The sequence below is a fragment of the Mustela putorius genome, unplaced genomic scaffold, assembly GCF_011764305.1.
Source record: "Mustela putorius furo isolate JIRA1106 unplaced genomic scaffold, ASM1176430v1.1 tig00003869_pilon_pilon_pilon, whole genome shotgun sequence".
Classification (NCBI taxonomy): domain Eukaryota; kingdom Metazoa; phylum Chordata; class Mammalia; order Carnivora; family Mustelidae; genus Mustela; species Mustela putorius.
In genome coordinates this window covers 10966578-10989430 of record NW_025422021.1, presented here as the reverse complement: position 1 = coordinate 10989430, position 22853 = coordinate 10966578, and the positions used below count along the sequence as shown (strand labels likewise).

Below are 22853 nucleotides of genomic sequence, written 5' to 3'. Positions count from 1 at the left end.
TGACGGACACGACTCAGAGATAAACAGGAGGCGACTGCTGATTCATGCAACGACTTGAACAGCTCTGGAGGGCGTTATGCAGAGTGACAAAAGTCAGCATCAGAAGGTCACACACCATACAGTTCCATTTGTATGATATTCTCAAAGGGATGAAATTAGGACAGTGAAGGGCAGATCCTAAGGGTTGGGGATGGCCGGGCATGTGGCCAGGCAGGACTCTACGGGTGGCAAGAAGGAGGTGTGCGATGATGAAATGGGTCTGCATCTTAATCATTGTGACGGTCACACTAATCTCACGTGACACAGGGACATAGAACTACTCTCACATACTGTACCAGCGTCGATTTCCTGGGTGTATGTACCATAGCTATATAATCATTGGGAACATTGGATGAAGGCTAATGGGACATCTTGGCACTCTTTTTGCAACTTCCTATTCACCTGTAATTATTTCAAAATAAAGGTTTTTTTGAAATGCCAATGGCCAGGCCTCACAGATTCTGATTTAATTAGTCCGGGTAGGGCCTGGGTTCCATACCTTTTGAGAAGCTCCTCAAATGATTCTCACCTGCAGCCGGAGGCGAGCTCCTGTGAGCTAGTGCCCAGAATCCTACAGCTGGAGGTATTCTCTTTTGAGTTCAGAAAATGGTCTTCGAGAGCCCCGAGTAGAACATAAGAGGAAGCTTATGAGTTCCCCTCACTGTTACCCAAGAGAAGACATGTCCTTGGGAGACCAGGACAGCAGACAGGCCCTCATTAATTATGTCGTGGAGCAGAGAGAGTGAACAGTGAGCAGCAGCACAAATCCCCATTTGGTTCGCCTTGCTGATGTGACCCCTGGAAGTCTGAGCCCAGATGTCCAGTCGGATTGCTGGTCCTGCCTTAAGACTTCTTCCCCTCCTGGAGGGCCCCTTTAGCAGTGCCTGTTTCAAGGGCTTGTCTATCGACTCTTTGACCATGCCTCATGGGAAGGGTCGCTGAGTCCCAGCTGGCTAACACTGATTTACCATGTGATAAACTGTCTCTGGGACAGGCCTCATACAGAAAGGTGCCAAGCGTCTTTTCACCACCTTGCAACACAATGCACATGAATGTTTTCAAAAGGGTTATTAAATTGGTATTGATTAAGTGCAGGTCAAGAAATCAAGCACTTATGCTTGGCAGCTGGCAGATTAGGTTTCCGCTGAAAGTCTCCAAAATGTCCGAAAGAGTTTCAATTCAAGAGAGGAAATAGATATTGGGCATCTGAAGCTCCCCAGTTTCCCTGGGACCGCTAGCAAGATGGGAGCCACGTGTGCCCCCACATTAACACAGTGGCCACCCATGGAGCCTTCTGGGCAGCTGCAGGAATGAGCCCTGGAATGCATTTTCTGGTAGCTGCATCTGGGTAAGTGGCAGACTTCCTGGCTGCCTCTTTTTCTTTTTTATAGCCTCTTGGCTGTCTGTGCTCAGAGAGATGTTCTGGCAGCTGGGGACCCACCATGGGGCAGATTTGGGGTCGAAGTCCTAATGAGTAGCTTTGTTCTCTTAAACACTATTGTCATCCAACTCACCTATTACTGTGAATAATTTGCTAATTTTGGCCATAAAAACAAGTTCTTAGACAATCTCCAGTAATGTGCCTTTTTATGTCGATCAGGGGAGTATTTTCCTGCCTCCTCTTTGTTTGATATGGAAATGAGTCTGATAGCTTTATAGCCAGCCAGGAGTTAGAGCATGGGAGAGGAAGAAAATTGTGTCCACCGTAAAGGTGGCTTCTGCTCTCTTCTGCAAGTCTTTGAAGATTTAGTTCTTGGAAAACAAAGACTCTCAAACTAAATGAACATCAGATCACAGTTCTCAGGGCTATGCACAAATACATTCTGGGTGTCTATAAAACACATATTATATAACATTTATTGCCTGATCCCGCTATTTATGAAGCACCTGGGACAAAGCTTTCTTGTGTAAGGAATTAACTGGGGTTGAAAAGTAAAATCTTCATAAATTGTGTGAAATTCTGGGCCCACAATCATCTTGTTCTGGTCAAGGCAGATCTGCCTCGAAATCCCCAAGCCTGTAGCAACTACAAGCAAACAAGGCCGACTCCAGGCACAAGAACACAGGGGTCCCAACTTGGGGCTTCCCCTTTCTGGTCATTCCACAATTAATACTGCCCTTTCTAGAAATCCCAGCAACTCCCAATTCTGCTCCACAATCCCAAACAAGAAAGCCTGACAAAAATCACATGCAGTTGTTGAAGTCTTAGTTGATTGTACTTTAATGGGCAGAGTGTCAATCAATGTGTTACCTAACTAGGCATTTGCAATCTAAGACGGAAAGCCTTGATTCTGTTTTCAAGTATTTTGAGCACAAGGACAGGTGTTGGGGCCTGGAGGAACAATAGCAAACTCCATGATTTTTCACTAAACTTAGCTGATTGGAGGAGGTAGGCCTAAGGTAAACCTGTTTTAGCTACTCTAGGGCAGAAGTATTTGTATTTATTCACTAGCTTCTTTTAAAGTCTGGGTCTTTTTTTTTTTTTTTTTTAATCAGAGAGAGAGAGGGCGAGAGAGCGAGCACAGGCAGACAGAGTGGCAGCAGAGGCAGAGGGAGAAGCAGGCTCCCTGCTGAGCAAGGAGCCCGATGCGGGACTCGATCCCAGGACGCTGGGATCATGACCTGAGCCGAAGGCAGCTGCTTAACCAACTGAGCCACCCAGGTGTCCCAAGTCTGGGTCTTTCTTGTCTCTAGGTTCCAATCTGGCTCTTCCCCCTTTCCCCCCACAAGCTCTGTTCTCCCTGCCCCCACTCTTTCCTTCCCCCATTTCACGCCCCCCTCCTCAGATCAGTGTTCCCTCTCCTCCTCTGCCATCCCTTCCTCCTGCCCCAACCTCTTCCCACAGCTCTGCCCCACATTCCCAAGGGCATGCTTTGTTTTCCAGCATAATCAATGCTATTTTCCCTTCTACCTAATGCTATTTTAAACCTCTTCACCTTCTTTTAGAATGTCCCGAAATGCAGCCCCCCATATCCTGCGGTGGAAGGAGTACTTTAGGGGCAAATCTCCAGAGCCTGAGTTCTGGCCAGGTCTGCTCTGCTAACCTGCTGGGTGACCTTGCAGGAGTCACTTCTCTAGGCCTCTGCTTTCACACTCATAAAATAATAGATCGGACCTCAAGGCCAGTCTCTCTCTTAAAATCTAATGATCTTATGTACCTTCAGACACAAGTTTTCCTTAAAAAGAAAAAAGTATAATTACTTCAGACTTTAAAAAGCAGGAAATTCTGACACATGCTACAACATAGATGAATCTTAGGAACATGGAGCTACGTGAAAGAAGCCAGTCACGAGAAGACAAATATTGTACAACCCCACTTACATGAAATATCTAGAGGAGGCAAACCCATAGAAGTAGAATGGTGGTTGCCAAGGGCTAGAGATGTGGGGAGTTGTTTAAGGGCTACAAAATGTCAGTGTTGCAAGATGAAAAAGTTCTAGTAGTGCATTGCACAACAATGGGAATATACTTAACACTACTGAACTTAGACTTAGAAATGATTGAGATGGTAAATTTTTTGTGTTTTTGCCACAATTGAAATTTTTTTTAAACTTCTCAAATTTAATGTATCAGTAATCCCCAACACATTATCACCAGGTGTTAGAAACAGAGAAGTAGAAGCAAACAAAAAACAAAACAAAACAAACAAACAAAAAAAAAAACAAAAAACAAAAAATCCTTTAATTCAGTGTTGAAAATGAGGCCCAGGATAAGTCAAGACCCTCTGCCTAGGGGCCCAGAGCTATGACGGTGTGCATGCCAGGGGGCTGGACTTACTATTTTGTAATTTTTTTTTTTTTTAAGATTTTATTTATTTTATTTGACAGACAGAGATTACAAGTAGGCTGAGAGGCAGGCAGAGAAAGAGAGGAAGAAGCAGGCTCCCTGCTGAGCAAAGAGCCCGATGCGGGGCTCGATCCCAGGACCCTGGGATCATGACCTGAGCCGAAGGCTTTAACCCACTGAGCCACCCAGGCGCCCCACTATTTTGTAATCTTAAAAACCTACACTGGTTTTAGAAGAAAATGATATTAATAAAATGGTATTAATGCTTCATATTATGCCAAGAGAGGAGAGAAATAATATTTTTGTCAATTATTAGTTATATTAATAGAGAACAAAATATAGCAGTATTTTATATAGCTCTTCATTTTAGATTTAAGTTTAAGCCAGCATATTCTTAATTTGTTGAGGTTTGAAGAGTGATATTGCCATTATGAGAAATGACACAGCAAGTTATTAAAACCCTCTCCAGCTGCTAGACTGGGAGTCCTGGGTACCACCTGCTGGGCAGAGGAAAAAACCAGGACACAGCCCTTCCCCAGCAGGAGAGCAGGATGGGCGGTGAGGCACCTACCCAGGGCCACACTGAGATGCCCCAGGCCGGGTTTTACTTTGCCTGTGCCCCAAGGGCATCAACCTACATTGCTTCATAATAATGCTGAGACCCAAGGGCACCGTTCTAAAATATCAAGAGAAGTTAATACTTTCTGCATCTTAAAAACCCATCCTAACTAACCAAGCCTAAAATATTGCCATTTGGGGCTAACTAATAATTATTCTAAAGGGAGAGCTAAGTGAGAGTGCCCCAAAGGTATTGGAAAGTCACTGTATCCAAAACCAGGCAGCAATATCCTAATCTTCAGCATCCATCCCAAAAACAGTTTTAAAAATTCCCATTTATTGCTGTCCAATGAAAGTAAGGTTATTGAGTAACTGAAGAAGTGTTTCCAGTACAGAGTCCAGGTTTTCTATTTTAAATAGAATGTTTCGATTAAGTAAATATTAACATCAAAAATGTCCCAAGTTTAGTAGGAGCTTCATTCTGTGGTTATAAGCGAAGGGAAATAATAATAAAACACCGTTGACATGAGCACATAGTGTCACACATAAACATCATCAAAGCTCATCTCTTTTACAGGCTTTGGAGAAGGCTGTGCTCTTGAGCCCAGGGAATCTACCACATGCCTAATGACCTTTCTTTATTGGACCAGTAAAGAATTTAGATAGTGAAGTTGAAAATTTCTCTTTCTCTCTTTCCCCCTGGGGCACTTCGCTAGCTCAGTTGGTAGAGCACTGGACTCTTGATCTTGGGATTGTGAGTTTTTGGAGCCCCATGTTGGATGTAGAGATTACTTAAAAAAAAAAAAAAATCTCTCTATTTCCACACACAAACACACACACGTATGATGAAGTAGTCTTACTAATCACATAGTATATAATTTTAGAGTTTTGCTTTATGTATTTTATTTATAGGAACAGAATGGTATAGGGACTAGCCATAACGTTTCTTTAAACTGAATGGAATGTCATCATCTGGTAGCAGATTATTCCCATGTCCTTCCTGCTCAGAGAAAGAACAGTGAGAAGGAAATCCCTCACTGGATTGACGGTATGTAGAGTTGACATATAGATTAAGATGCCATGAGGACTGGGCAAAGATTGGCCTAATCTGAGACAAAAGACACACACACACACACACACACACACACACACACACTCATGCACACTACACACTCCAAAACAGTTAGATCCCTAGAAGCATTAGCTGCTGGAAAAGGTAGAGAAGGCAGAAAAGGCTACACTGGGATACCCCTCCCCAGAGACCCTCCTGCTGCCAAACCGTTTATGATTTGAAAAATAGCTTTCCAGGGAGACTATATATTGGTGAAAATATGTGATTTGTATTGTTGATTGAATATTTTATTGGAAAAGGACCTAAGAGATCATTTGACCCAAGCCTCTTCGCTAGAGATTCACTGCTGCTTCCTTGTAACTCGGGAAGTGTTTGAGCTGCCCACCGTGTTCAGAGCAGCACACTAGAATGGTAGAAAACCAAGATGCAGTGAGATTTTATGGTAGTGGATTACATGATTTTTCAAGATATTCAAGTCAACATTGCCAAAGTTGTGATTTAAGATTCTGTGGGGGAAAGAGAGATTAATTGGAAAAGAAAATGCTGAGAAGGTTTTCAGAGCAGTGCTCTCCTGTAGGAAGTGGCTGCTGAGCACTAGAATGTGGCCATTGAGACTGAGGAACTGAAACCTTAATTTAATTGGTTTAACTTGAAATATGAGGGATGCCTGGGTGGCTCAGTGGGTTAAGCGTCTGCCTTTGGCTCAGGTCATGATCCCAGGGTCCTGGGTTTGAGCCCTACATCAGGCTCTCTGTTCAGCAGGGAGTCTGCTTCTCCCTCTGCCTTCTCTGCCAACTGCTCTCCCTGTTTGTGTTCTCTTTCTCTCTAACAAATGAATAGAATCTTTTAAAAAATTAAAATTAATTTGAAATATGAATAGCCCTGTGTGGCTATTGGCTACCCTATTGGATAACACAGTCTTAGGGGATGTGAGGTCGAAGCTGGACTTCAGGGAAGGATAGGTGGGAATTTGATAGATACAGAAAATAAAGATTCCAAGTAAAAGCCAAGGCTTGTGAATGTTCATGGAGGAAGGAAAGCTTTAGGCCTGGCCAAGCAAAGATTTAATGCGTGGTAAAAACGGAATGAAGGCTAAAGTGGAAGCTAAGGCAGGAAGATTAAAACTTATGCTGCATCTTGAATGCAAGCTTGGAAAACATTCAATTAATTCCCTATTCAGTGGGGAGACATTTAAGGTTTTTGAACCCAGCAAAAATATAAGCTGCTCAATGTTTAAGAAAAGTAATCGTCAGATTACATTACAATGCAATATAGATTTGAAGGCTCTTTTGATTACCTATTGCTTTAGAGCAAACCACCCTACGGTTAACGGAATAAAACAACAGTCATTTCATCGTGCTCGTGGACATTCCAGGTCAGGAATTTGGACAGAGCACAGAGAGGATGGTTCATCTCTGCTCACGATGTCTGGCACCTCAGCTGGGGTAATTCAAACGGCTGAAGGATGGAATTACCCACAGGCTTCTTCACTCCCATGTCAGCTTCTGGGCTAGTGTGATTAGAAAGCTGGCTTCAGCTGGGACTGTTGACCAGAGCACCTAGAGTTTGCCTCTTACATGGCTCAGGCTTCTCACAGCTGGGTGGTTCCAAGAAGGGGAATATCAAGGCAGGGAGAGGGGCAACCAGAGAGTGAACATTCCAAGAGAACCAAGTAGAAGCCACTTGGCTTTTACTGACCTAGCCTTAATGGCTACTTCTGCTGCATCCCATTGACTCTAAGCAAGTCATTAAGGCCGGCCAGTTTGTACAAGAGATTTAGTTGGGATCATCTCTTGCAAATAGTCTGCCATGAAAATACAGTCTACAGTCACAAGGGCCTTCTAAAGGGAGTTAAAGATAATGAAAGCTTCAACCAGGAAAATGGAAGCTGGAAAAGAAAAGTAAGAATTGATTAATAGTATGGAAACAGAATTAGTAATGATGAAGTAGGGAGTGAAGAAGGAGAAAGGCCAAGTGACTCTCGACCTGAACCAATTTAAAAATCACAAATCAGATATCTTGGTAAGATGTGTTGGTTTAAAAATTGGGAAGAGGTGTTGTTTCCTGGGATATATTCATTTTGGAGATCTGATGGGACATTCTTGTGGAGGAGACATGAAGGAGGACAGTTAGTAATCCAGGGCTGGAGCTCTAGAGAACGGCCAAAGTCAATGCTGGAGACACACTTAGGAGTCATGAGAGGGGGAGATGATCAGAGAGTGCATATGGTAGGAATCCAATAAATACTGATTGAATGACATCACCCCACTGTGACTGGGACCAGAGTATCTGGGCCAAGTCAGTGTTTGAAATGAGAAGAAAGAGCATATCCATACTTCAGCCATTCCCTACTGGAGAAGTAAGGGTCTAGGAAAGGAGACCAGGAATTCAAGTGAGGCAACTTCATAGTCCGCAAATGTAGCACAGCTTGGATTGGTTCATTCAGTAGCTGTCCCAATCTCTTACAAGGCCAGAAAGTTAAAAATTATATTCCCTGGACTCTCTTGCAGCTAGATTTCTGTGGTGTATGATTTAGACTGGACCAGTCAGATGCAGCATCCCAAAACTGGGAGACAGAAGCACACAGCCGAGGTAGGAACTGCACTCCTGTTGTCCCTGCTGGTAAGCGCGGGTGCAGCACATTCGTTGTTTTCTGTGGCAGCTGTAACAGAGGTCCTGATGTCACAGCCTTACCTACGGTAGTTGTCACAGAGGCAAGGTCCACGGTAGGGGTGGCAGGATTCTGTGGCTTTCCAGAAGGCAGGCAGCTTTCTGATTCCACAGCAGCCTGATCCCAGCAGGGGCAGTGGCTCCCTTGTAAACCCAGGTCTGTGGTGTGGTTCTGGGAGGAGGTTCCTAAAAGCTCATCTGAGACTCTGTTTCTTTAGATCGCCACTCGGTCCCTAAGACATTTGAATATGTTGCTTACCAATACGGTGAGCAAGAGATCCTGATGTAGGGCTTGGAGACTCTTGTTGCAGCCACTTAGGAGAATCTTAGAGAAATAACGAATTAGGACTATTCCAGGGAGCAGCCATTAAAAGGTTAGAGAGGGAAGTAGAGCAAACAGAGAGGGAGATCAGCGCTGAAACCCTGAAAGGGAGCATCTGAGTAAAAAGAACAGTTCCAACTTGAAACTAAACTGAGATCCTAGAACCCCAATAATAAGGGCACTGTTTCTCAAAACCAAAAGACCCATAGGTTAAGATTCTTGCCAGAGCTATAAGAAGTAGAGGTGACCTTTTAAATGGAACTGGGGACATGCAGAGACCTGACATTTGTGTTAGTCTGTCCTCAGCTGGACCCATAAAGATACCATCTAATATTTACCTGTATCCTTAAAACTGGAGCCTTAAAACTTCTAAAATAGAGAGCTGATTCTGTGTGCCCCCTGGTGGCTTGGGGTAAAGGTAAATAAAGGGCACGGGAGAGAAAAGAAAATTCTAGAAGTTAAAGGACAGTCTTGATCTGAACTGTAACCCTGAAAATTCACATTTCCGGTGCACCTGGGTGGCTCAGTGGGTTAAGCCTCTGCCTTCGCCTCAGGTCATGGTGTCAGGGTCCTGGGATGGAGCCCCTCATCGCATCGGGCTCTCTGCTCAGCAGGGAGCCTGCTTCCCACCTCTCTCTGCCTGCCTCTCTGCCTACTTGTGATCTCAATCTCTCTGTCAAATAAATAAATAAAAATCTTTTAAAAAAGGAAAAAAGAAAATCCACATTTCTCCTTGGGTAACACAGATTAAAACATCACATGTGAGACTGACATTCTTATCACAAAGCAAATAGCACCTTGTAATGTGGCTAAGAAATTATCCCTGACTTCTTATTTAATAATATCACTCCAGGGGGCTCCTGGATTGAGTATCTGACTCTTGGTTTCAGCTCAGATCATGATCTCCTGAGTACTGGGATCAAGTCCCAGGTTGGTCTCTATACCCAGCAGAGAGTCTGCTTTAGGCTTTCTCTTCCTTTCCCTCTGCCCCTACCCCGCTCTAAAATAAATAAGTAAATCTTGTAAAATAATAATATCACTGCGGACCCACACACTCATTTGCTTTTCCAATGATAGAAATTTGCACTTACTTAGGGAGACACTCTAATCTGATGATTAAAAGCAGTAGCCGGATTCAACACCAATAGCAAGATGTAGGATCTTAGGCATGCTATTTAACTCCTCTATGCTACAATTTCCCCATCCATAAAATCAGGTGAGTAAGAGAGCTGATGAGATTTCTTAGAGTTGTAGTTGGCCACAGAATCATGGTCCTCCAGCCACATGGTTACATAAGCACACTTACGAGTGAAAGTGTCTGTGTTCACAGACAGGGCTACCCCAAAGACCACCACCAGCAAACCAGAGCAGACCCATGATGCAAACCCATGACCTCACCAGCACTCCTTTCTCCAACTAAATTAGCCAACTCTTCCTTCTATTCAGGAGTGCTGGACTTGAAGGGTTGGAAATGAAGGGTCCAGATGTTATTATCATTTCTTGATATGCACACAGGATCTTTATTGGGCTTGCACCCAAAGAGATTTTCCTGTATAATAATGCATGTTTTTATTTTATTGCTGTATCCATTTTATTGCTCTATTTGTCACTTTTGTCTCTTTTAAGGGAATAAATGACCCCACAAATGAGTATTAAATCATGGAGAATCTTTCCCTCAGTACTCCCGTTCCCCATCAGCATAGAAAAATAATGCATAACTCAATTCTTTCACTGTGTTGTGTGATCTCAGGAAACCACCTCACTTCTTTGGGCCTCATCACATTTATCAGCCCTTCTCACCGTCTTGAGATGCTGGGACCCAACTGTGCCTGCCCTCTGATTGCTCTTCCTCGGCTCTGGATTCCAGATAGTCCAAAGGGCAGAGTTCATCTTCTATCTTGGGAGTCCTCCACAATGCCTGAGCTCTCCTGATCAGATGTCCTTTGTAATCCACAGAGATTCAGTTCCTTGTACCTAGAAAGAAAGATGGCAGACAGAGCCACAAAATGGTATCTTGTGCTCCTGCAGTCTCCTGCCATGACCTTCGTCCTCGGGCTTCTTTATTCTTTTATTTCTCTTAACATCCAGTGGCTCATGTGATGAATCAAAACATAGGGTTGAAACATGGATATTCATGGATAAAATGAGAAGGAAAAGATATGCTTAGGAAATAAATTTTGGTGCTATCTTTTCCTAAGATGGATTTTTGGCATGGGGACATTTTTGGGGCCTAAAGATGGCTCAGAGCAATGCTGTTGACAGCAATTTTTTATAAAGATTTTATTTATTTATTTATTTGAGAGAGAGAGAGAGAGTAAGTGAGTGGGAGAGAGAGGGAGAGAGTATCTGAAGCCCACTCCAGGCTGAACACAGAGCTCTAGGAGGGTTCGATCCCACCACCACAAGATCATGACCTGAGCCGAAACCAACGGTAGTATGTTTAACCAAGTAAGCCACCCAGGTTCCCCAAGAGCAATTTTATATGCCAAAAAAAGCATGTTTATTTGTGGACCTCCCCACCATGGGAGGCACCCCAACCCTTCTCTCTGCCCTGCTCAAAAGCCGCACTGGAGGACATTAGCAATATTCTTCTCTTTGCAAATCAAGGAAGTAAGGAGAAGGTCCCTGTTCTTGTCTGAGGAATCCAAATGACATCAGAGTGAATGAGAAGAAAAGGTTTAAGTGTGTGAAGCTTGGATGTGGTCAAGTAAAACAGGTAAGACAAGGTTTGGCACAAGCCAATGTAAGCATCCTGATCCGTAACCAGTTTCCAACTGCACTTTTAACGTGGGAACCCCTCACCCCAAACACTCTTAGCAATAACTTCCACCTTTTACTTTCAGATTAACAAAAGAGAAGCTTCTCCTGGGAGTTTTGTTTGGCAACAGCCCGGTCAGAAGTTTCCTATAGTTCGACTTGCTAGCTGTTCTCTGCCTGGGAAGGATAGGTTCCTCTCCTCATTAGAGGGAACTCTCAGACTTCTGCTGCAAACCTCCAGATTCTAAGCTTCCCACCTACAGCTCCCCACTTTCTACTGTTTCCTTTTTCCACATCCTAAAGCACAAACACTTTTGCCCTGACCCTGCTGGTTGTTTTAGCTGCTTCTTAATCTCATAATCTGCTTCCTGTGCCCACTTCAGTTCTGAAGGTAGAGACTCAAAGTTTCCTCCTGAAACCAACAGACCCTGTTTTAACCACGCTTTTTTCTACCCCTCCACCCCACTGTGGCCTTGGACATGTCCAGTGGTCTTGCTCATTTTCCCACCTCTGCTTTCTTTCCTCTTGCCTCTCTTTTTCCTTTGGCTACATTGATGGCTCTTCTCCCTTTGTCCCTCCTCTAATGGTGGTTTCCCCTAAAATTCTATTGTAGCTTTCCTCTATCTGCTTGATCTCCACTCACTCCAGTGAGCTCACTCACTCAGTCATCACTACTCAGAGTTCCCAAGTCCTTATCCTTGACTCCTGCCCTGCCGCCTTCCCATATTTCCAACTTGTCACAAACATTTCCCTGTGAATATCCAGCCAAAATCTTCAAATCAACAGCCCCAAACTGAATTCAGTGCTTCTACTCAACTACAAACTTCTCCTGCCTTACTTTCCCACTTTTATCAACAACTGGACCATTTTTGCTGCCTCACAGGCTAAAACCCTGGGGTCTTTCTGATCTTTTATTTATTTATTTATTTATTTATTTATTTCAGAGAGAGAAAACAAGAGTGCATGGGAGCTGGGGGGGAGGGGCAGTGGGAAAGGAAGAGAAAGACTCCCCAGCAGAGTCCACGCTGAGCACAAAGCCCAACCCAAGTCTTGATCTCAGGACCTGAGAGATCATGACCTAAGCTGAAATCAAGAGAACCACGCTTAACAGACTGAGCCACACAGGCACCCCTCTTTTTGATACTTTTGGAACAACTTTATTGAACTATAATTATGTATCATACAACTCCTCGATTTAAAGTGCATTATTCAATGAGTTTTAGTCTAGTCACAGAGTTGTACAACCAGCACAATCAATTTTAGAATATTTTTACTCTCTGCAAAAAAGAAACGCAATCCAAAAGCAATCATTCCAAAATTCTCCACTCCTCCACCCTCCCTCCCACTCCCCACCCCCAACCCCTGGCAACTCCTAATCTACTTTCTGTCTCTGGATTTGTCTAGTCTAGACACTTCATATAATTGTAAACATATTATATGTGGTACTTGTGACTACTTTCTTTCACTTAGCATAATATTTTCAAAGTTCACCCACGTCGTGGGGTATCTTGGTTTCCGCTCAGGTCATGATCTCAGAGTGGTAAGATCGAGGATGGAGTGGAGCTCTGCACTCAGCACAGAGTTGCTTTGAGATTATTTCCCCCCTCCTCTTCCTCCCTCTCTGCTCCTCCCCTCATTCTCGCCACCCCCCCCAAAAATAAACACATAATTAAAATCTCAAAGCTCATCCGCCTAGTAACATGTACCAACATTTCATTCATGTTTATAGCTGAGTAATATTTCATTGCATAAAAGCAACACATTTTGTTATCCATTCAGCAGGTGATGGGCTGAACTGGATTGTTTCTATCTTGTGGCTATTATGAGTGTGCTGCTGGGACATTGATGCCCAGGTTTCCTGTGCACATATGTTTTCAATTATCTTTGATATATATTTAGGAATAGAATTATAACTCCATGCTTAACATTTTGAGAACTGCCAAATGGTTTTCCAAAGTGGCTGCACCAGTTTACATCCCTACCAGCAGTGTGTGAGGGTTCCAGTTTCACCACGTTCAACACTAGCTTTCCTGTCTGAGACATCCTAGTAGACGTAAACTGGTATCACGTTTGTTTTTATTTGTGTTTCAACGATGGCTAATGATGTCGAGCATATTTTCGTGTGCCTATCTGCTTTTTGTATGTGGAAAATATCAATTCAAAATCTTTGCCTATGTTAAAATTGGGTTAGTTGTCTTTTTATTGTTGAGTTACAAGAGTTTTTTTCCACATTACAGATACAGATCTCTTAGGAGATAACATAATTTGCAAATGCTTTCTCCCATTCTGTGGGGTGTCTCCATTTTCCTGACCGTATTTTTGGAAGTGCAGGGGTCTAAATTTTGATGAGGTCCAGCTTATGTATTTTTTCTCTTGCCACTGTGTTTTTGGAGCATCTAAGAAATTGCTGCCTCATCTGATGTCGTGAAGACTCACTCCTATGTTTTCTTCTACAGGTGTTATAGTTTAACTCTTACATGTAGGTCTATGATCCAATTAGAGTTAATTTTTATGTGCGCCATAAGGAAAATGCCCAACATCAATCTTTCACATGTGGCTATCCAGTTGTTTCAGCATCATTTGTCAAAAGTGAGATCTTTCTTATTTTTCCTTTTGTCTCTTATTCCGAATTGTCATCAAATTTTCCTCTTTTTCTCTTTAAAATGTCTGTCACCCTTTGACTACCACACAAGTTTCCAGTCCAGGTCTTCACCATCTCACACCAAGATAACTGCGTCTGCATCTTTCCTTCCAAGCTCTCAGCAAGCCAACCCTCCTAGGGAAGGACAGTGAAGAGCTGGAATTGAATTCACCTACTCAGGAGTCTACACTGAATTTGCACTACGTCTAGAGGGACAGTCTTCTCTCCCTATTTCTCTAATCTAGCCCCATCCTGTCCATACCAGATCAAAGATGGAAAATGTCCTCTTCCCTGGTTATTCGGCTCCTCACTGAAAAGGGAATTCTCTTCCCTTCCTGTCCTTTCCCTACTCCATTGTCTTCCTTTCTATGCACTCATTAAAATTCCCTAGGTACTTAAAGCTCCTCCAAACCCCAGCTCCTTAATAAGCCTCCCTTAACTGCTCTAGCCCTCACCATTGTCCTCCTCTGAGTCCCTACTGTATTTGTGAGCTCTGTGACACCAAACACTATGCAAATGACATTGGTACACACAATTCCATTCTACCACCCAACACCAGTGAGCCTTTTTTGAAAAGCTACTGAAGTTCACAGCACTGTGGCAGGAAGGATACATGATGTAAACGCAGTTTACTGGAGGAGGTCAAGGACCTTTCCTAGAAGTCCACTCCTTCATCTATTACATACTGATCCAATTTTGAAGTTTAAGCTTAAAGTTAACACAAGATTTCCAGTTGAGGAAACTTTCCCAAACCAAGACAGTGTTTTCCAAAGTTTCCCAGCATTATAATTTCTTGCGACTGAACGCTCTCCGCTGGGTTAGTGATCGAGCTGCTGTTTCAGACGCAGGCTTTAGAGCGCCGGTGGTTTGGTCTGCAGCTTAAACTGTGAGACCAATCCAAATCCTCAAAGTTAACTTAAAAGATATCAGATTGCAACCCCTTCCCCCACCATCATTAAAACAAAACAACAACAACAAAAACTTCCAAATTGAAGAGGCAAAGTTTGATCCCTTCCATGTTGAGAGCTGGAAACAATAGCAGCTTTCTGCTCTAGCAAGACTTCAAAAGGCGGCCGAGTGACTGCTCTAAGAATACTTGCTTGTAGAAGACTGAGGAAATGCACAAGACATCCTCCTGCGTCTTGGTGCCCCATTAGCACGAGGGAAACTCTGACCTCTCCCCTCTCAGCACCTTTAATAGAGCAACGACTGGTCCTACTTTTAACTAGGTAGATACGGGCAATTGGAAGGTTGAGCCTTTAGCGAGGAACAGGGAGGTCCGGGAGGGGGTGGGAAAAGGAGGGAGGGATCTGGGCGGTTAAGCAACACCTTGCTGTGAAGAACCAATGAATTATGAATTTGTTTAAATGACCTAAGTAATGCACAGATATTTTTAAAAAATCAACTGGAGATGGGTGACCGATTGGGTTGATTTCAGAGGCGTGAGTCCCCGATTGTTAGAAAAAAATGCCCAAGGCGAGGAGGTACCAAGCTCGGGCGTGAAGTAGTAACCCAGAGTTCTCAGCACACTTCTTTCTGAAATGGATCTGAAGCGCGCTGAGCGGATCCGCATACCGTGCGAGTACCTGTGCGGGTTTACCTACCCGCCTCTTCCCTCTGGTGGCACCTGGTCGGCGCTCGTAGCCTGCCCGGTTAGAAATTGTGCTGCAAACTTCCCAGCCTCAGAGCCCTGCAGCTTGGAGAGCCGCACTGCCGCGCTAGCCGCGGCGGGGAGGCTGGTATTCAACCTCCCCGCCCCCCGCCGCGCTAAAAGTTTGCTCCCTATTCGCCGCTCCCCGCCCCTCCACCTCCGCCCTCGGGCTGGAGGACCACAGAGGAGTTCTTGGGTCCTCTGTGCACAAACACACCCACCAACAAAAGAAAGCCCATTAAATCTTCCCTCCTGTGAACTCGCGCCCCAGCGGATACCTCTTTGAACTGACCCCCGCCCCCGCAGCCCCCGCGCTGTCTGGGGCGCGCCCGGCCCTCCCGGGCTCACTCCTTCTCTCCCGGCTGCGCACTTTGCAGCGCGCTTGGTCTTTGATGTTTCTTTACATTATGGCGGAGCAGCCACACTCTCTTCCCCGGCGCGGGGCTTTGTGTAACGGAACTGACATTTGGCCTTGATACCTGTATCTCTTGGTGATTGCAACAAATTTCTAAAATAAATATTGTACTTTGATCTCCCGGCATTGCATTTTTAATGGACGCTCCGAACATTACTTCATTAAGAGTAAGTTTTTCAGGAGCCCGACTGCAAAGGGAGGGAAGCTAAACAGCAGCTCGTAAAAGTCTCTCTGCAAACTTCAGCTCGTGCTTGGGAGGGCTACAATCCTGGTGGGTTTTCACAAATGGAGGTAAGGCCGACAGCAAGAAAGGGCCTACTGTGCGCCCCACGGTCCTAAAGACTTTGCTTATATTACCTCTTTGAAGCCTACAAACACTCCACAAGATGAGCACTACTATCACCCCTATTTTACCAACTGGGAAACTGAGGCATAAAGAGGTTGAGTAACTTGTTTGCCAAGGTCACCAACTAAAAAGCGTCAACTAGAAAATCTGGGTTCAGATCTTCTGAACCCAACCTTTTAACCACGAAGCAGTTCTCTCTTTCGTCTCCTGGCCCCTGGTGGTGTGGTTTAACTGCCTAATGGGGGCATCTTGGAGGAAAAGTTCTCTCCTATAACAACTACGCAGATGTGAACCGGCTTTTCTTGCGTTTGTGTTAAGACAGAGAACATATTCGGCAAATGAGACTGCTTTCCAGTCTGCTTGGCCCATCCTGGCCCGACCCCTCGGGGAGAGCGGGGTTTGAAGAGCTCCAAGGAGAGGCAAAGAAAGCACGCCAAGGTCCCAGACCTGCTTGGGCAGTTCGGCGGCGTGCGTGCGCGGGTGTGCGCCACGGAACTCCCTGGCCTCCGACTAGCATCCGGGAAAGGGCGCCGTGGGGTCCCGGGCTTCACCCGCACTCGCCCCACGGATGGGATGTGGAAGGAGTAGGACTGCCAGGCCTCGGAGCCAAACACGAAATCCCCTCCCTTCCCCGCTTCCAGAGCAACGGGACCTCATCCTCAGGAGCCTTGGCCCAGCGAGCTGTGTGGTCAAGGCGCATCGTTCCTGGAGTTACACCTTCGGGTGGGGTATGCTGGGAACGCCTCATAGTGTTTGGACGCCGTGCGGCCCACTCTTCTCCGGCAAGATGTTTCTATTTCTGTGGCAGATCCCGGGCGTGTGGAAATGTGGGTCTGGTGGCCTAGCCTCCCGACCCCTGGTGGGAATGCAGAGGGCACCAAGATACAGCGCAGTCTCCGAATCAAAAACGGGTTGGGGTTATGTTAGCCGCAGGCGCCACACGGCGCGTTGGGCCACCCGGCCCCTCCTCTCAAGTCAGTCCCGGCCGCGGCGCGGTCTTTCCAGAAGACGGGACGCAACAGGGCTAGAAGAGCCCCGCACAGCAGGCGGCCTTCGAGAGAGGAGACCCTGTCCGCGGGGAGGCCCGGCGGGAAGCGGGGTCCACCAAGCCCGGGCGACCCACTCCTTTGCTCAGCCCCGTGAGCCGCGGCCGCCGGCTGGAGGCCTCAGCGGCCCTTCCGGCTCCTAATCCCCTTCAGTCCCGCGAGGATCCCGCTGCGCCCAGCCCCCTCATCTTCCTCCCCCCGCCCGGCGCTCCCGGGTGAGGAGATTCCTGCGTTCGCACCCACCCAGCGAAACGCGCCCGGCGCCCCGGCCGGACCGAGGCAGGTGGCCCACCGTCCCTCCGCGGTCAGGCATGCGGGCCAGGAAGGATTCGGAGTGAGAGTTTCCCGAGCCCGGGGCGCACGCTATGCGCCTGAACTTTCTTTTCTTTGCAAAGGTGACAGGAACAACAGTTTTATTGACTTTTCTTTCCGGTTAAAGGGCCTCCCTCGCACTGTGTGTGGTTTGTTCAAAACAAAAGGTTTCCTTGACCGCGCCTTACTTTTTCCAAGTAGTTCCCTGGTAGGTGTGTGCGGCTCCCAAAGAGTGCGCACTCGCTGGACCGGGTTAGGGGGAGAAATTGCTAGCACTGACGGGGACTTCGGGGGCCTAATAGCAGTCAGCCGCCTGACCGACCCTCCAAGGCGTCCAGGGCTGCCAGCCTGAAGGGAGAAGAACGACGTCACGTTTTTTTTCCCTCGGGTGTATATTATGGTTTGCTCTGGGTGTCCTGCCAAGCTTAGCTTTGCTGGTAGGCGCGGCACGGGTGTTTTTCCCAGGCTCACTATTTGCAAAAGTTGCGGCCAGAGAAAACTTCCAGGTCGCCAGCAGGAATGTCACAAGCGAGCCACAGTGGCTTGTCAGGCAGGCGGCCCTGGAGCGTGCGCGCCACCCACCGCCGCCATGGGCGGCCGCCTGGCCCCGCCCCGGGTCACAGCCCTGCCCGCAGCTCCACCGCGGCAGGCGGGGAGAGCGGGCACGCGGCCGGCCGGGCAAGGTGAGTCCCACGCCCCGCCCCGGGAATTCCCTCAGGTCCGCCGTGTGCGCGGGCCGCTGCGTGTGCTGGACCCGTGTGGGGTGTGTAAGTGCGGGGGGGAGGGGAGAATTACCCTCATCTCAGTCTCAAAGTCCCGCTCCTGGAAGCCAAAGGCAGATTTCTCTGGAGATAACAAAGACACTTTGTCACTTTGGGCGCTGCCTCGGTGCAAATCTTTAATTGCAAGGGTGTTGCGGGGGAGGGTGGGGGGAGGATCGAGTGTCTCCAGCAACCCAAGCGCGGGTCTCCAGGCGGCAAGGCCCCCTTTGATCAGGAAAATCCAATTATTTGTGTATATACATTTCCCACATAGTGATTACTTCATTAATTGTCCCGCCTTTATCTCCTCCCTTCCCATCCCCCCTAATAATCAGTTCTTTTATCCCGACCAACAAACACACCATAGGAGCTTTGTGGATTCAAAGGATTTGCTTTCGCTTCTGAAAGAGCCGCTATTCTTTGATGATTGGGTAGCGGCAAACTTCAAAGCCATAAATCTTTCCTCTGACTGGCTGGCGGCCCAGCAAAGTCCTTATCAAATTCTTGGAGGTGATCCTGAAGCGCTCAGACCGCGCGCGGGGCGAGCGAGCGGGGTGCGACGAGGGGCGCTGGCGGGGAGGGCCCCCGAGCGCAGAGAGAGCGCCCGGGAGGGACGCTGGGCCGCGGTTCGTCCTCGCCTTCGGGTCTCCATGCCTCGGCAGCGCCCTGCTCCGCCGCCAGCGGCCCCCAAGCTGTAGCTATGGCTGCCGTGGCCGTCCTCCGGAACGACTCTCTGCAGGCCTTCCTCCAGGTCAGGTCTGGGCTCGGAGGGAGCGAGGGAAAGGTGGGAAGGGTGGCGTCCGGATCAATCCTGGTACTGTGGGCACCCCGAATCTCAAAGGGACCCCTGCCTGCTCGGTGGATGCCGCTAGAGTTAGACTGAGGGGTGCCCACGTCAACTTCGCACCTAACCTTGGTGTCTAGAGTGTGGCCTTTGGGGGAGGGCCGCGGGGATCCGGGGGTTACTCGGACTTGGGCGTCTGGCAGAGAACAGGGTCGGCGCTCACCCTGTTGGGCCCTCCCGCTGAATTTCAGCCTGGGGTGGGCGGAGTAGGAGCGCGAGAGTAGCGTGGAAAGAGCTTAAAAGATGGGAGGGCGGGCGGATGGGCAGCTGGGCTGTGGGTGTTTCCACACCCTTTCTGACCGCGGAGCCGGGAGCGGCCCGTCGGATCCCTCTCCCCCCAACCCTGTGCCTGCCTTCTGAGTCTGGATGGCGTCTCCTTGCACCAAGTAGTTTCACGGGAAGAGCAGGAGCGCTCCGCGTTCAGGTAGCGCAGGCACCAAAAGTTAACCGTACTGGTGGGTGCGTGCGTGGGGTGCAGTGGCGGGGGAGGGACACCGGGACGGGGGAGGGGCGGCGCTATAATAGCTGGCGTGGGGGTGGCGGGCCGGCCCGGAGACCGCGCTTGGAGCGCTAACCTTTTGTCTCTTCTCCGCCCTCCCCCGCCGCCGCCCATGCAGGACCGCACCCCCAGCGCCTCTCCGGACCTGGGCAAGCACTCGCCCCTGGCGCTGCTAGCCGCCACCTGTAGCCGCATCGGCCAGCCCGGAGCCGCTGCGCCCCCGGACTTCCTGCAGGTGCCCTACGACCCCGCGCTGGGCTCGCCCTCCCGGCTTTTTCACCCTTGGACCGCAGACATGCCGGCGCACTCCCCTGGAGCGCTGCCGCCCCCGCACCCGAGCCTGGGCCTGACGCCGCAGAAAACGCACCTGCAGCCGTCCTTCGGGGCGGCGCACGAGCTGCCGCTCACACCCCCTGCCGACCCCTCGTATCCCTACGAGTTCTCACCCGTCAAGATGCTGCCCTCGAGCATGGCGGCCCTCCCAGCCAGCTGCGCGCCTGCCTACGTGCCCTACCCCGCACAGGCCGCGCTGCCTCCCGGCTACTCCAACTTGCTGCCCCCGCCGCCCCCGCCGCCGCCCACGTGCCGCCAGCTGTCCCCCAACCCGGCCCCCGACGACCTCCCTTGGTGGAGTATCCCGCAGGCGGGCACCGGCCCGGGGACCTCCGGAGTTCCGGGGGGCAGCCTCTCCGGCGCCTGTGCTGGAGGCCCTCACGCACCCCGCTTCCCTGCCTCGGCGGCCGCAGCGGCCGCCGCAGCCGCCGCGGCTCTGCAGCGGGGGCTGGTGTTGGGCCCGTCGGACTTTGCGCAGTACCAGAGCCAGATCGCCGCGCTGTTGCAGACCAAGGCCCCCCTGGCGGCCACGGCCAGGAGGTGCCGTCGCTGCCGCTGCCCCAACTGCCAGGCGGCGGGCGGCGCCCCGGAGGCAGAGCCGGGCAAGAAGAAGCAGCACGTGTGCCACGTGCCGGGCTGCGGCAAGGTGTACGGCAAGACGTCGCACCTGAAGGCGCACCTGCGCTGGCACACGGGCGAGCGGCCCTTCGTGTGCAACTGGCTCTTCTGCGGCAAGAGCTTCACGCGCTCGGACGAGCTGCAGCGGCACCTGCGGACTCACACCGGCGAGAAGCGCTTCGCCTGCCCGGAGTGCGGCAAGCGCTTCATGCGCAGCGACCACCTTGCTAAGCACGTCAAGACGCACCAGAATAAGAAGCTTAAAGTTGCTGAGGCCGGGGTCAAACGGGAAGACCCGCGGGACCTGTGAGCCTACCCCGGGGCGATTCGAGGCCTCTTCCGCCTCGGATTCCCGTCCCAGCACCTCTTCGGGGAGTTTCCGGGGTTCTGTGGGCACCTGGCCGAGGGAGGACCCAACAGGCACTGGCGCCTTTCTGCTGCCCATCTCCCAAAACGACGCCAGACTTCCAGCTTCCCTGGCCCGGCTGCGGACAGGGACCCAGTGCCCAGGAGAAGCAGGGGAGGTAGGGTTGGGAGCTCTGCGTCACGCAAGGGTGGTTTCAAGCTCTGAACCATTCCCACCGTCTGGGAGAGCTACATTTTGGGGGAACCACACTGGGCCGGCCTTGTATATAGGAAACACTGCTGAATTAAAGCAGAAGGACCTTGGGAGATTTTAAATAGTGCTCGGTTTTTGTTTTTTGGTTTCTTGTTTTTTTCCCTAGGATCGGCCGGGCTTTGTACAGGTTATTTAAATAGCTTTGTTAAAGAATAATTATTATAATTATAACATTAATAAAAATGTTACTTTTGTCCTCAGCTCCATTCAGAGCTACAGCATGAAATGTCTCTCTGTAAAACAATCAGCAGTTGCAGTGTGAAAATAAATACGTTAACTCCGGGGTCACCTGGAGATCCGGATGAGGCAGTCTCATTTGATCTTTTCGTCTTTCGGGCGGCTTTATAAAGCGGTCAGGTTTCACTGCGAAGACGGTTCCTGTAGGCTGCCTGTATGGAGGTTTCTTGGTTTGAAAGGGTCTGGGCAAGTGTGTTGGGTGCGTGGACAGAGAAAGTAGGGCAGGGTCAGATTTGTGGTAAAGAGGATAGATCTCGCGGTCTTAGGACTTGACCAGAGACTGTCGGGCTTCTCTTAAAAGTTTGATACTTGCTGCACCTACAATGCACGTTCTTCTATCTGGCAAGTTCCCTGTGTCTTTCCATTTGGTGGTTCTGTGGGTAGAGAAGTCATACTAGAGCTTTGCTTCTTCCTGGCAGCGGGTTATGCTGGTGTCTGGAGAGGAACTGGAAACCCAAGGATCTGTTCATAAATGAGACTTGGGAGAGGTACAAAGAAACTGGGGACCTTCCTTCAAGGTTGGTCTTCGCCCAGGGAAGAAGCTGACACCTCAGCCCCCTTGTCTGGCTTGTTTTCTTCTTAATCATTGTGCTGTGAAAATCCTAACAGTCTTGCTTCACAATGGCCACTTGGGAATTTCTGGCTGGGCCTGGAAGTTTAGTTTCATTTTGTATCTTGGGATTTTATTTTATTTTTTTATCATTGAAATAGACCAAGATTTGCTCAGGGAGGAGCCGGGAATACTCATATCTAGGTTTCTTGCCTGTCTCTAAAAAAAGTTTACAGCTGTTTTTTTCAAGTGTCTCAACTCAATTGGCTCCTTGATGTTTGCTAACATTTGCATTTTTAAACCTGAAACTGAAATCTTAATCTTCTGATTTAGAATTATCAAAGAGCATTTGCCAATATGTCAAGGTAGCATCATTAATGGCAGATTTCAGTGGAACTGAATAGTTTTTTCATGGTAGCAGAAGTGTTTATACATTGATAGGACTTCACAAACTGTTATCTTTCCTTTTGTTTGAAGTCAACAGGAATGGTAAGTTCTTAAGAGCTAGGAGGATTTTACTTGAGACTTACAGAATTAAGTAAAACACAAACATCAACATAACAGAGGAAATTACTTTTTTATTCCTAAGAAATAGCATTTTACTTTAACTTGAACAAGGTAGCAAAAGAGTGTTAGAATCATTTGGAGTTTTGCCTTAGAACCAGTTGTTCTCATTAGAGACTTTGGAACTATTTGGAACAGATTGGAATGGGAGTCTTCAGAAGTCTTTACCTGGGAAGCACATTTTGGTTTGCTCAGTTTTCAAGGGTTTGACAG

At 48.3% G+C, this 22853-nt stretch overlaps 1 protein-coding gene across 2 annotated transcripts; it reads left to right on the top strand.

Moving 5' to 3' along the window:
- The first annotated feature begins 18257 nt into the window (after nt 1–18257).
- On the top strand, nt 18258–21591 carry SP5 (Sp5 transcription factor). Of its 2 annotated transcripts, none has more exons than XM_013052055.2 (2): nt 18258–19644; nt 19838–21591. In XM_013052055.2, exons 1-2 carry the CDS (start codon nt 19480–19482, stop codon nt 20978–20980), a joined length of 1308 nt encoding a protein of 435 aa, XP_012907509.1. In that variant the 5' UTR covers nt 18258–19479; the 3' UTR covers nt 20981–21591. The 2 variants fall into 2 exon arrangements, with proteins under 2 accessions (XP_012907509.1, XP_004744107.1); XM_004744050.3 differs by having other exon boundaries at nt 18260–19127.
- Nucleotides 21592–22853: the final 1262 nt, after the last annotated feature.

Excerpts from the sequence above, each read along its gene's own strand:
- SP5 (XM_013052055.2), top strand. The coding sequence starts at position 19,480 with ATGGGCAGCTGGGCTGTGGGTGTTTCCACACCCTTTCTGACCGCGGAG. Across the intron at positions 19,645-19,837 it reads CAGGAGCGCTCCGCGTTCAG|GACCGCACCCCCAGCGCCTC; the intron begins GTAGCGCAGGCA and ends CCGCCCATGCAG.